Below are 12,666 nucleotides of genomic sequence, written 5' to 3'. Positions count from 1 at the left end.
AGCCAGGGAAGAGGAAAGGGGACAGACATTTCTGTTGGAGCCTGGAGGTTGTCGGGAGCCCCTGGAGTTACTGAGTATCTAGAGGGGGTGACCCTCCAGAGAAATCTTTTTGGCAGCAGAGTGAATGATGGATTGGGTGCGGGGGGGGGACCGATGAGGGATAGCCAGGTGAGAGGTGAGGAACTTGGATGGGGTCTCTGGAGAGGTAAGAGGTGACGTAGAAATGACCAGAGTGACCGGAGTTTTAGCGATTTTGGATGATGAGGAGGCATCCTCCGCAGATGGGGGAGTCAGTTCTGACATGTTGGGTTTGAGAGTGTCACAGTTTGGAAAAGGCAGGGCCTGATGTCTGCATGCAGCTGATGGCTTGGGCCCATGGTAGCTGGGAGGAGAGCAGGAGGGCAGTGACTCAGGGATTGGCCTGTCTTGTCAGGATGTTTATGAGGATGGTGGTGAGCCATAGATAGGTTTGTGGGTAGCAGATTAGAGAAGGAATAGGCTTCTCCTCGGTTGCTGCCCTATGGAGGCATGAAGTCATCCTGAAGCCCAGGAATTATGGGCCATGGTTCTGGCTTGTGGGAATAGTCTGCTGGAGAAGGAAGACAGGAGGCAGCCAAGATGAGAAGGGGCAGAAAGGAAGAAGAGATGGTAGGGGAGGGGACTGAGGGGGAGGGGACAGGAGAGGGCCCAGCACTGGGTGGGGGGACATGTGAGGAGGTTTGGAGGAAAAGGATGGTCCTCCCGTCTCCTGCATTCAGGTGCTTCCTCTTCCCTGGCCTGTAGCTCCTTTACCTTCTAATAGAGCAGGTTCTCGAATGTCTGGTGACTTTGAGGAAGAGACTAAGCAGTAGGTGCAACGTTCCACACCCATGGCCCCCCATCTCTGCTCCTCTCCTCTTCAGGGCCAGTCTCATGACATGCTGTGTTCACTTGTGTGGTGGTTGTCATTATGTCTACTATCTCCTGCTTCTCTTGACTTCCCTCTGCCTCATTGGCTCAGAGAAGTCTCCATGGCATCATTGGGTCCTAGGTTTAGATTGAAGGGGACTTCAAGGCTTCTCCAGGCTCCTCATTTGATGGATTCGGGGGGGGGGGGACGGGGGGGGCCAATGAGGGCTAGCCAGGTGAGAGACGATGATATAGAAATGACAAGTGACCAGTGCTTTGGCCATTTAGGGTGGCTGGGAGGATGAGGGGGTGAGTCCAGAAAGTCAACCCTTAAACTTGCTCCTCTAAGTTGTATCTTTGATTGCCCAAAGCTTGGGCTCATCCGTGACTCCTCAGGTTCTCCCAAAGGCCCCCGCTCAGAGGCCTCATGGCCACTGGGCAGGACTTCACAGTCTCCTGCCTCCAGTCTTCTCCCCGTCTCTAGTTTCTTTCCCCCTTTAATTACTGTTGCTGCCCAGTTTATCCTCCCTAAACACCCTTTTGCACATATGGAATTCCTTCTTTTTGAAAAACCCCAAGCCAGTAGCTCCTCCATGTGTCCAGAATAGGATCCGTTCTGCCCCTGAGCCTCTGTGGCCGTCAGCAGCCTCAGGCTCCCTGCCCGGCCATTGGTGCTTCCACAGGTGCCCCATCCTGTTGCTCTTGCTCAAACCCTTTACCTTCCATTTCCTCACTAGAATGTTGTTTGGTCAGTGGGCACCCATCTGGGTCGGCCTCTTCTACCCTGTCTCTTCCCTGAGATTTGCAAATGCCACTGGTGGAACCAGGCATTAGTGTGGAGCCGGTGGCCTCTTTCATTGGGATGCTGGGCACATGCATGGAAACCAAACAGCAAACCCTAATGACCCACGAGGGTAGAGGGACATGGGATCTTTTCTGTGGGTTGCCATCCTGGTGCATGCTGAGGGAATAGGATTAAGAAATTCTGGCTAAGAAAAATATAAACCAATATCCTGTGGATCCAAGTGACAGCCCCACATCCTCAGAGCTCCCCAAGCCAGCCTCAGACCATCCGTGAGTGCAGGCCCTTCATCTGCTTTTTTGACTTCGGAAGGCTCTCCTGCTCTGCATGTGCGCATTCAGGGCACAGGGCTGTCACTACTAAGGGTATCAGGGGCTGGGCTGTGCCAGGAGATGGAAGCTGTCAGATAGGCAGCCAGCAGACAAGAGACTGGACTGTGCCAGGTCCCCAGTGTTCCGCCAAGAGCCTGCTGCCCCGGCACTGCAAGTTATCTTCATGAAGCCCAGGCCCTTACCACATCCTTCCCTTGCTCCGGAATTTAAGTCTAAGGGGCCAGGGCAGGCTCTCCACCATCAGGCTTTTTGGCCTTTCCCATTTATCTGTTTCACCAGCTCTCTGTTTCCGCCTGCCTGGGGTCCTGGCCTCCCATCTCCTGCCCCTAGGCCTTTGCCCAGGCTGTCCATGTGCCCCTGGAATGGCCTTGCCCCTCCTGGAATCTCTCTCACTGAAGGCTCCTGGGTCTCAGATGGGGCGCCAGCCTGGCCTGTTTCCCGTGGGCCCCTTCCCTGCTGGGGGTCTGCCGAGAGGGCAGCCGGCTTGGGCAGTATTGGAGCACTTGGCCGGTGCATGTGTAACGTAGCGCCTTCTTTTCCTCTTGTGCTTCAAGGGCTGGCAGCGAGAGTTAGAGCTTCAGCGGCAGCGGGACGAGCACAAGATCCAGCAGCTGCAGCAGACGATCGCCGAGCTCGAGAAGGACAAGGGCTTTGTGCCCAGCAGAGTATGGCAGGAGTGTGGAGCCGGAGTGGCCCTTGCCCCCACCATGGAAAAGCCACAGGGGCCTCACAACCAACTGGAGAACGTCCGGCAACAGCTTCTGCACGTGGTCGGCCTCCTGACCAGCTTCATGAACCAGACCGTTAACAGGTAGGCCATTTGTGAGGGGGGACAATGTCTCTTAAGCAGAAAGACTGGGGAACTGAAAGCTACAGGTGGCAGAAAATGGGGCCTCCCCTGACCTTGGGATCACTCCCTCAGCCCCAGTGGAGGGACAGGTTTCCCTGGGCCCATCCTCAGTTCTGACGGCTCTGGGTTCTGTTGTCCCCCTTTCTCGGGAGTTCTCGCTGCTCTTGTCCCTGAGCTCATGTGCCCAGGTGGTCTGCAGGCTGTGCACAGGATGGAGACCAAGGCAGTGACATGATTGTAGTCGGTGTCCTCCATGTGCTGGAGGGAGTGGAGCCTGCATGGCTGGCCCCACAACACCCTCTGTTTGGGCTCTGAGAGCCAGCTTCACGGTGCCCTGGATTTGGACATTTCTTCAGTAGGGAATGGAATTTGTTAAGCTATTGTCCTCCTGTTATCCGTGTTTCAGAGCCATGTTAGGACGGAGCAGAGGCCTTGATGGAGGCGAGAGCCCAGTCCTGGAGCCCTCCTTAGGCGGTGGGGCACATAGATATGGCCCGCGAGCAGTCACCTGGCCAGCCTCTGTCATCCAGATCTTATTAGATCATTTTTCTTTTAATTCGTCAAGTAGGTTTATTTTGCTGCCTTTTGTCTTTACATTACCAGTCATTTCTGGAAATATCCTGTCTCATTGAAACAGCCTCTCTTTTAACAATGAGTAGTTACCCAGCAAAATCATTCATGACAGTGGCCCAATTGTACTGTTTTGTCACGTCATTATTGGGCTCTCTCCCTCTGGTGCACAGAATTCTGGAAGGAGGTAGGCTATTGCGAATATACATTTTTTAACATTCTCTTTTCTGTTTAACAGAACAATCAGTGACTGGACGTCATCAAATGAAAAGGCCGTGACATCCTTGCTGCTTACTCTGGAGGAATTGAAATCCGAACTAATGTCAGGCTTCCCTCAAGTAAGTTGGAACCACAGACCTCACTGAAAATGAGCGAGTCCCTCAGAGGGATGTGGGAGAGAGTTCCTTGTCCACCATCCTGTGCCTTATGGCAGATCTGTAGGACATAGGGTCGCAGGCTCCTCCCTCTGAACCCCACGTTCGTCCCTCTCCGACACCCTGTTGTCTCGCTTTGGAAACAAAAGGTGATCACAGGAAAATGACAGTTTTCAGTGACCTGTCATTTTTATGGACGACATTCCTATTTGTTACTTGTTGCTGCCTTAGTTTACTTAACATTCACAGCTGTAACAGAATAGTCTCTTCCCTGTGGTCAGACGCTGGACTGTTGTCTCTCTCAAACCTTGGCAGATCACTCTCACTTCTTGTGACACAGTCCCACAGTTCAGTAAGACTAAGAATGATAGAATAACTTCTTAAGAAAGTATGTTCAACATGTCACATCTGTAACATCCCACCTCTCCTTTTAAAAAATTAACAGAAGTCTCTTCTTTCTCCTCCCATCCCATTAGGGAAAATAAGAACCAGATTTCTTGTAATATATACATAGTTGAGCCAAACAAATGCCTGCAGTGGCTGGCTACCCTCCCACCTCCTGGATGGTCTTCGTGCTGAGCAGAGGCCCCCCCCAAGTGTTCTCTCGTGTACTGGTCTGCCCAGCTCCACTGACTTGTCTCTGCATCAGTTTATACAGCTCTTTTCATGCCCATGCGTCGAGATCACCTGGTCCCTCATCTCTTCCAGCACAATGCCTCTCCTTCACATTGGTCTGCCAGATTTATTCATCCCTTCCTCAGCTGATGGGCATCCCCTTAGTTTCTGGTTTTTTTTGACACCATGAAAAGATCTTTCTATAAGTTGTTTGGGTTTATTTTTAAATTTTTTTTTTGTAGAAAGGACTTTTTCTGCCTCCTTTGATCTTTTTTGGGTATAGGCCTAGAAGTCGTACATCTGGGTCAGAGCTCCTTCACTGATGAGTAACTTTTGGTGTAGAATTCTCAATTACTCACTGACATGGTTGAGCCATTCACAAATCCATCAACAGCATGTCATTGTGCCTGTTTTCCCACAGTCCCACCAACATTGACCATTTTTGTTTTTTTATTCTCTTTGCTACCTGGAGGGCTATGAAGTAGAATCTCAGAAGTTCTTTGACTTGCATTTGTCTGATTAGTGGTTATTTTTTTACATGGCTATAGAGAGCCTGGGTTTCTTCCCTTCAACTGTCTGTTCTTCTGAGACCATTTATCAGTAGCAATTGGCTCTTTTTCTTACAAGTTTGAATCATTTCTTTATGCATCTTGCAAATGAAATCTTTGGAAAAACTTGTTGCAAAGTTGTTTTTTCCTTAGTTCATTGCTTCCCTTTTAATCTTAGCTTTATTGGATTTGTTTGTGCAAAAATTTTAAATTTAATTTTAAAATTGTCTCTGAGGGGCATTGTGAGGAGCAGCTGTGCATGGGATCATCCAAGTTGCAAAGGCTCCTGTTTAACATGCTGGAACGTTTGCCCAGAGCTGTTCTCTGGGGCTCACCTAACGGGCCCTGGAGCTTCTCAGTTTCCCCAAATCCTGAGCAAGGTGAATCAGGTTTCTTCCAGAAGCTCCTAGACTGGCCAGCAGACTCCTGCAGGAAGAGCGAGCAGCTCAGCTGTATAGGAGGCCTCATTTTGGTGGCCGTGCTTCTGTTACTAGAAACTGCTGCTGACTACACACTTGTGCCAGCTCGGCGCTCTGGAGCAGAACTTGTGCTGGGTCACACTGCATGGCCCTTGAGGGTGGTTCTGCTGCTGTTTTTTTTCTTTGGTGTTTCCTTCATTTCATTGTACTTTTTTTTTTTAAATTTCTTTTTAGTTTTCAACATTTGCTTTTATAAGATTTTGAGTTCCAAACTTTTTCTCCCTCTCTTCCCCAAGATGGTGTGCAATCTGACATACCTTATACATGTATAATCATATTAAACTTATTTCCACATTAGTCATGTTGTGAAAAAAGGATCAGAATAAAAGAGAAGAACCACGGGAAAGAAAAAAAACGTGAAAATAGTCTGCTTTGCTCTGCATTCAGACTCCACAGTTCTTTCTCTGGAGGTGGATAGTTTTTTCCATCATGTGGCTCTAGGAATTGTCTTAGATCATTGTATTGCTGAGAAGAGCTAAGTCTGTCCAAGTTGACAAGATGCTTTTTCTGAGATTGCTTCAGTCTGTCCCAGAATCTCCGTCTGGGACCCACCTTCCTGGCCACCTCTGCTGCTCTGTCTTCCCAACAGAGTCCTGGTTCTAATTGGGAGCCGGTAGCTGCCCTGCCCTTACCTGCTTCACACTACCTCTCTTCTTGTCTGGTAGTCTGAAGTGCATCGTCCTCTGTAGTGCTAGAGCGTCTCCTGCATAAAGTCCCACCTTCAGTCCAGCAGCCAGGACTGTGGCCCTTCCCGTAGTGGTGTGGGCAGGGCAGTGCTGCCCTCAGCTCATGGACTCTGGTCTCTCCAGGTGTATGGAGGCCTTCTGGGCTGCCATCACACAGCCCGGGACCACCTCCTCCTCCATCTTGTCCTTATAGATCCAAGGAGAAGACTCACATTTATTCCTATTCCACTCCATCTTCATAGATTTGGTCCAACACTCTCACCTGTTAAGGTAGAAAGCAGTATGGTATCAAGTTCTAGGTCTAGAGTCTTAAGGACCTGAGTTCAGATCTTGGTTCTGCTCCTTAGTGGCTGTGTGACCTTGGGCAAATCACTTGACCCCTCTGACCTTTCCTTACCTGTAATGGGGAGGAAGGATGTTGGACTAGCTGACCCCTGAGATCCCTCCAGACCTGAGGCTCTTTGGGGACCCACCAACTTAACTGTTACTCCCAGCTTTGGGCCTCTACCATGACCATTGTCATCACACACACCTGAAATTGCTCTCTCCAAACTTTGCAGAGACCTCTCAATGAGCAGATCTGATGGCCCTTTATCAGTTCTCATTCTGCTTGATGGGCTGGTGCTCCTACTCCCCCTCCTGCTTTTCCTACGTCGCTGACTCCTCCTTCACTTCCTTGGTGGCATCAGGATCTATGTTATGGGGGCTTTCCCAGAGGCTGTCCTCGACCCTCTTTGCTCTGCACTCTTGTGGTGACCATCCCAGTCTTACCCTGGAGCCCTAAGGTCCAGTGTCACCGATGGCTCCATCTCAGCGTGTCCAAACAACTCCTCTCCCCTTCCCAAATCCACCCCTCTGCCCGAACTCCCTGTTTCTCCATTAGTTCAGTGTTTCCCTGCTGCAGAGTCTGGCTTGCTCTACCTCCACTAAACCAAAGGTCATTTTCCTTGGCAGAGAAAACCAAAGCCAGGTCCAAGTTGAGCACCTAGCTCTGCTGTTTTTGGTCTTTGGTCCAGACAAGTTGCTCCATCCACCCCAGTCTTCTCCCAGTCTTCCTATGGATAACCTCTCCTTTCCTCTTGAGCCTCCGCTCTTGTTGGACTTCAGAGCCTCTCCCTGTCTTCCTACAGGACTCTGCCATGCTTTGGCAAGCGTCCTTTCTACCTCCCCTTTCTTGCAGCAGACTATTTTTTTCATTTTAGATTTAAATACTAAAACTTAAATACACAATGAGAAAAGAAAAAGAAACATGTCGTGTGCTCAGCAGAACATAGGAGAGGATTCAGAATATATAGCAATAAATTTCCATTTCAAGAAAGACTGTGTAATAAATAGTGTGTGTTGTGTTGAGAGCTGTCCATCTTTGCTTCCCTGTAAGTTTTCTTTTGTTCTCTGCTATGCACTTTTCACTTTGTTCTTTTCCCCCCTTCCTTCTCTCGCCCCTCGCCACAATTAAGTGTGGTTGTATTTATATATAAATATAGATATATACATACACATACTCATACATACTTATATAAACATGTCCTTTCCCTCACAAATTCTACTCCTGATCTGTTTTTATGTTTGTGCATATCTCTTATTTCCTATCCTTTCTAACTCCTCTATTTGCTTCTGCCCACCCCCCCCACCCCCACCCCCGCCACCCCAGGATCCTTCCCTTGTCTTCCCATTCTCATAAATCTATTTTTAAATTTTTTTTTTGAGTGGGGAAGGCAGGGCAATTGGGATTAAGTGACTTGCCCAAAGTCACACAGGTAGTAAGTGTGTGAAAAGTTTGAGGCTGGATTTGGACTCAGGTCCTCCTGACCTCAGGGCAGGTGCTGTATTCACCGTGCCCCCTAGCTGCCCCTCCATTCCTATAAATCTAAACACACTTCTATACCCTCCTTTAACCTTTTCCCTCACCCTGCCCTCTAAAGATCCCTCTCTTATCCTCTCCCCCCCCCAATTATTTCTTTCTGAATTTAGAGGATTTTATACCCTTGTAGATTATATATGTTTTGTTCCCTCTGAAACTCATTCCTGATGAAAGTAGCTTTCCAGAATTGCCAGTCCTCATTCCCCATCTAATGCCTCTATGCCAGCTCCTCCTCCTGCATCTCATTTGTATAAAACAATTGCTCTTTTTAGCTGCTCCTAAACAGTTTGACTTTTTAAAGTCATATCTTACTCAGGTCCACCCCAATCCTTCTTACAAACTACCTAATTACTAATAACAGTCTTAGACATCTGTTTTACACTTTACAAAACGGTCTGTCCTTACTGAGTCCCTTGTAATTAATCTTTGGTATTTACCTCCTATTTCTCTTGGTTCTTGTATGTCAAATCTTCTATTAAGTTCAGGTTTGTTTTTGTTTTTTTAAACAAAGTCCTGTAAATCTGACAGTTCATTAAATGTCCATTTTCTTTTCATTCGGGATTGTGCTTAGCTTTGCTGAGAGTGATATTTTCAGCCAGAACCGCCGTTCTTGTGCTCTTCGATATATAGTGTTCCAAGACCTGTGGCCTTTGAGTGTCTCCAGGTTGCTGGGTCTCATGTGATTCTAATTGTGACACCACCGTATTTAAATTGTTTTTTTTTTTTCTTGTTGCTCATAACATTTTATCCTTGAGCTGGGAGTTTTGGAATTCAACTGTGATATTCCTGTGGGTCTTTGTTGTACAATCTCTTTCAGGTGGTGATGGGTGAGTTTGTTCAATTTCTACTTTCCCCTCTTGTTCTAATGCCTCAGGACAGTACTCTTTAGTTATTAATCATAGCTTTCAGGTAGTCCATTTATCCTTATGTTTTCTCTTCTTGATCTGTTCTCCAGATCAGTTGTTTTTCTTATGAGATGTTTCACGTTCTCTTCTATTTTTTCACTCTTTATTTTTTGTTTTACTATGTCTTGGTCTCTTATGACTTCGCTGGCTTCCGCTTGCCCAATTCTGATTTTCAAGGAGTCATTTCCTTCCTTAACATTCTGGATGTCCTTTTCTAATTGGTTGACTTCCTTTTCATAATCTTCTGGTTTTTCTTGGATTGTTCTTATTTTTTTTAATTTTGCCTCAATCTCTCTCATTTGATTTTTAAAATCTTTTCTAAGTTCTTGTATGAATTCTTTTTGGGCAGGTGACCATTTGATGTTACTCTTTGGGGTAAAAGAGGGTTTCTTTGCTTCACTATCCCCCTCTGAAGATGAACCCTGGTCTTCTCTGTTTCCATAGTAACTCTCTATAGTTGGATTCTTTCTCCTTTGCCTGTGCATTTTTTTTATTTGTACTACTTTATTTTTTGTAATCACCTCTAGTCCTGGGGTATGGAGGATGGTGCCTCCAATCTTCAGTTCTCCCCTCTAGCCTGGAACCAAAGCCAAATCTCCAGCTTCCTGTTAGTACCCACAGCCAGTGGTGTGCCTGCCCCACTGCTTCTGCACTCACCCACTTGTGTTGGTTCCTTCTCGACCCCCTTCCCCCCTCCCTCCTCTCTGCAGCATAGCTGGATCTGGCGTTCCTCATCAGCAGAGATTCCCTCGGTTTTCCGGGTTCGGACAGCAAAACTCATCTCACTGTCTTGGGATTAAAAGTTCTGGGCTGGGGCGGAGGCAGCCTCCCAATCCAGGTAATCCCAGGGCTTGCCGCTTCCTAGCCTGGAGGTGTTTACTCTTCACAGGGACCAAACCTCATCCTGGCATTTTTCATCAGATCTTCTCAGATTGTCCCATGAGGACCCCTGTTCTGCCCCTACTTTTATTTATTTTTACTGCTCAATATTCACCTTGAGGTGCTATTTCATCTCTTTTGTGGAGGAAAATCTTAAGAGCTTGGAGTTTTCTGACCTACTCTGCCATCTTCCCAGAATCCTGACTATCTTTTTAAAAACCATACTGGTTGAGGAATCTTAGCTTCATCTAGCTGTGCTTCTTCATAATTGTTGCATAAGATAGTATCAGGATTTCATCACCAAGAGTTTTCCATCTCTTCTGCTCAGATGTCCCCTATGGAATTTTAGACCATGGGATATTCTACCACACTTTCCTTTGCATCTTTAGAAATCTGCCCTTCTCAGACCTAGCATTCATAGCACACCCTGCCTGGCCTTCCTCTCCTTTAACACAAACTCTTGGTGTTTGTGGTCCCTCCCTGTAACATTTCCCATCATTTCCGTCCCAGCAACTAGTTCCTTACTGTTAAGGAGAGTCAAGTCCAGATAGACTTTTCCCTATTGTTTCTTATACCTTGTAAAGAAGCAAATTGTCATCATTATCAAGTAAGATTTAAAGATTTATCAAGTAAAATTTAAAAATTTTAATATTTTATTTTTCCTCGATTCCACGTAAAAACAATTTTTAGCCTGCATTTTCTAACGCTTTGAGTTCCAGATTCTCTCCTTCTTCCTTCCCCTGCCCCCTCATTGAGAAGGCAAGCAGTTTGACATAGGATATTCATGTGCAAACCATATTTTCATAATGGTCTGTTGTGAAAGAAAACACAGACCCTCTCACCCCTCCCCCCCAAAAAAAAACTCAAGAAAAATAAAGTTTTAAAAAGTGTGCTTCGATCTGCATACAGACACCATCAGTTCATTGTATTGCTGAGAACAGCAAAATCATTCCGAGTCGATCGTCATATAATATTGCTATTACTATGTGCCAGGTTCTCCTGGCTTTGCTTATTTCACTTCGCATCAGTTCAGGTAGGTCTTCCCAGGTTTTTCTGAAAGCATCCTGCTCATCATTTTTTAATAGCACAGTAGTTTTCCATCACAATCGCATACCACAGTGGTCAGCCATTTACCAATTAATGGATATCCCCTCAATTTCCAATACTTTGCCACCACATAAACAGCTGCCATCAATATTTTTGTATGTATAGGTCCTTTTCCTTTTTGTTTTTTTTATCTCTTTGGGATACAGACCTAGTAGTGGTTATTGCAGAGGGTATACATGGTTTTTATAGCCCTTTGGGCACAGTTCCAATTGCTCTCCAAAATGGTTGAATCAGTTCACAACTCCAACAAGAGTGCATTAATGTCTGAATTTTCCCACATTGCCTCCGGTATTTCCCATTTTCCTTTTCTTTCATATTAACCAGTCTGATAGGTGTGAAGTGGTAACTCAAAGTTGTTTTAATTTGCATTTCTCCAATCAGTAGTGATTTAGAGCATTTTTTCATATGATTATAGATAGCTTTGATTACTTGGTCTGAAAACTGCCTTTGACCATTTATCAATTGGGGAATGACTTATGTTCTTATAAATTTGACTCAATTCTTTATGTATTTGAGAAATTAGGATTTTATCAGAGAAATTTTCTGCAAACTTTTTTTCAGTTATGATTGCTAACTGTATTTCCTTCCATCCTGTTTTTCCCATTTATCCTACTTTTTCTCCTTTCACACTATCCATCCTCAAGTGTTTTGCTTCTCTGACTTCTGCCTTCTTCAATCCATTTTCCCATCAGTGCTGCACCCCTCCCCCTCCTCTGCCTTCCCTTCGTTCTCTTATCCTCTTCCCTACCTACTATCTTGTAGGATAAGAGAGATTTCTCTACCTACCTGAGTATGTACGTTATTTCCTCTTTGAGCCAATTCTGATGAGAATAAGGTTCATATCCTTCACCAACCTCCCCCAGCTTCTCCACTATAAAAGCTTCTGTGCCTCTTTTATGTGAGATAATTTACCCCATTCTATTTCCTCCTTTCCTCTTCTTCAAGTGCATTCCTCTTTCTCACCCCTTAATTTATTTTTTTTTAGATTTCAACTCACACTTGTGTCCTCTGTCTACATATACTCCTTCTAACTGCCCTAATAATGACAAAGTTCTTAGGAGTTACAAGTATCATCTTCCCATGTAGGAATGTAAACACTTTAACCTTATTGAATCCCTTAGGATTTCACTTTCCTGTTTACCTTTTTACACTTTTCTTTGAGGCTTATATTTGAAAGTCAAATTTTCTATTCAGCTCTGGTCTTTTCATCAGGAATGCTTAAAAGTCTTCTATTTCATTAAATATCCATTTTTTCTCCTAAAGGATTATACTCAGTTTTTCTGGGTAGGTGATTCTTGGTTGTATTCCTTGCCCTTTTGCCTTCTGGAATATCATATTCTAAGCCCTCTGATCCTTTAATGTAGAAACTGCTAAATCTCATGTTATCTTGACTGTGGCTCTACCATATTTGAATCATTTCTTTCTGGCTGCTTACAGTATTTTTCCCTTGACCTTGAAGCTCTGGAATTTGGTTATAATATTCCTGGAAGTTTTCATTTTGGAATCTCTTTCAGAAGGTTTTTGGTGGATCCTTTCAATTTCTATTTTACCCTCTGGTTCTAGGATATCAGGGTAGTTTTCCTTGATAATTGCTTGAAAGATGATGTCTAGGCTCTTTTTTTCACCATGGCTTTCAGGTAGTCCAATAATTCTTAAATCATCCTCTCCTGTATTTATTTTCCAGGTCAGTTGTTTCTCCAGTGAGGTAGTTCACATTTTCTTTTTTTTTTTTTTTTATTCTTTTGGTTTTATTTTATTACTTCTTGATGT

General features: G+C 45.4%; 1 protein-coding gene across 1 annotated transcript in view; it reads left to right on the top strand.

Annotated features, from left to right (window-relative positions):
• Window positions 1–12,666, top strand: part of PCNT (pericentrin) — a 116,283-nt gene that overhangs the window by 93,337 nt on the left and 10,280 nt on the right. Inside the window, exons 46-47 of the mRNA XM_036766831.1 lie at window positions 2,577–2,833; window positions 3,681–3,780. Of these exons, the coding sequence (XP_036622726.1) occupies window positions 2,577–2,833; window positions 3,681–3,780 (357 nt within the window). The remainder of the gene's footprint in view (window positions 1–2,576; window positions 2,834–3,680; window positions 3,781–12,666) is intronic.

The sequence above is a fragment of the Trichosurus vulpecula genome, chromosome 7 (assembly GCF_011100635.1).
Source record: "Trichosurus vulpecula isolate mTriVul1 chromosome 7, mTriVul1.pri, whole genome shotgun sequence".
Taxonomy (NCBI): Eukaryota; Metazoa; Chordata; class Mammalia; order Diprotodontia; family Phalangeridae; genus Trichosurus; species Trichosurus vulpecula.
Note: the sequence above shows the minus strand (reverse complement) of the source record. Positions and strands in the feature narration are given on the sequence as shown.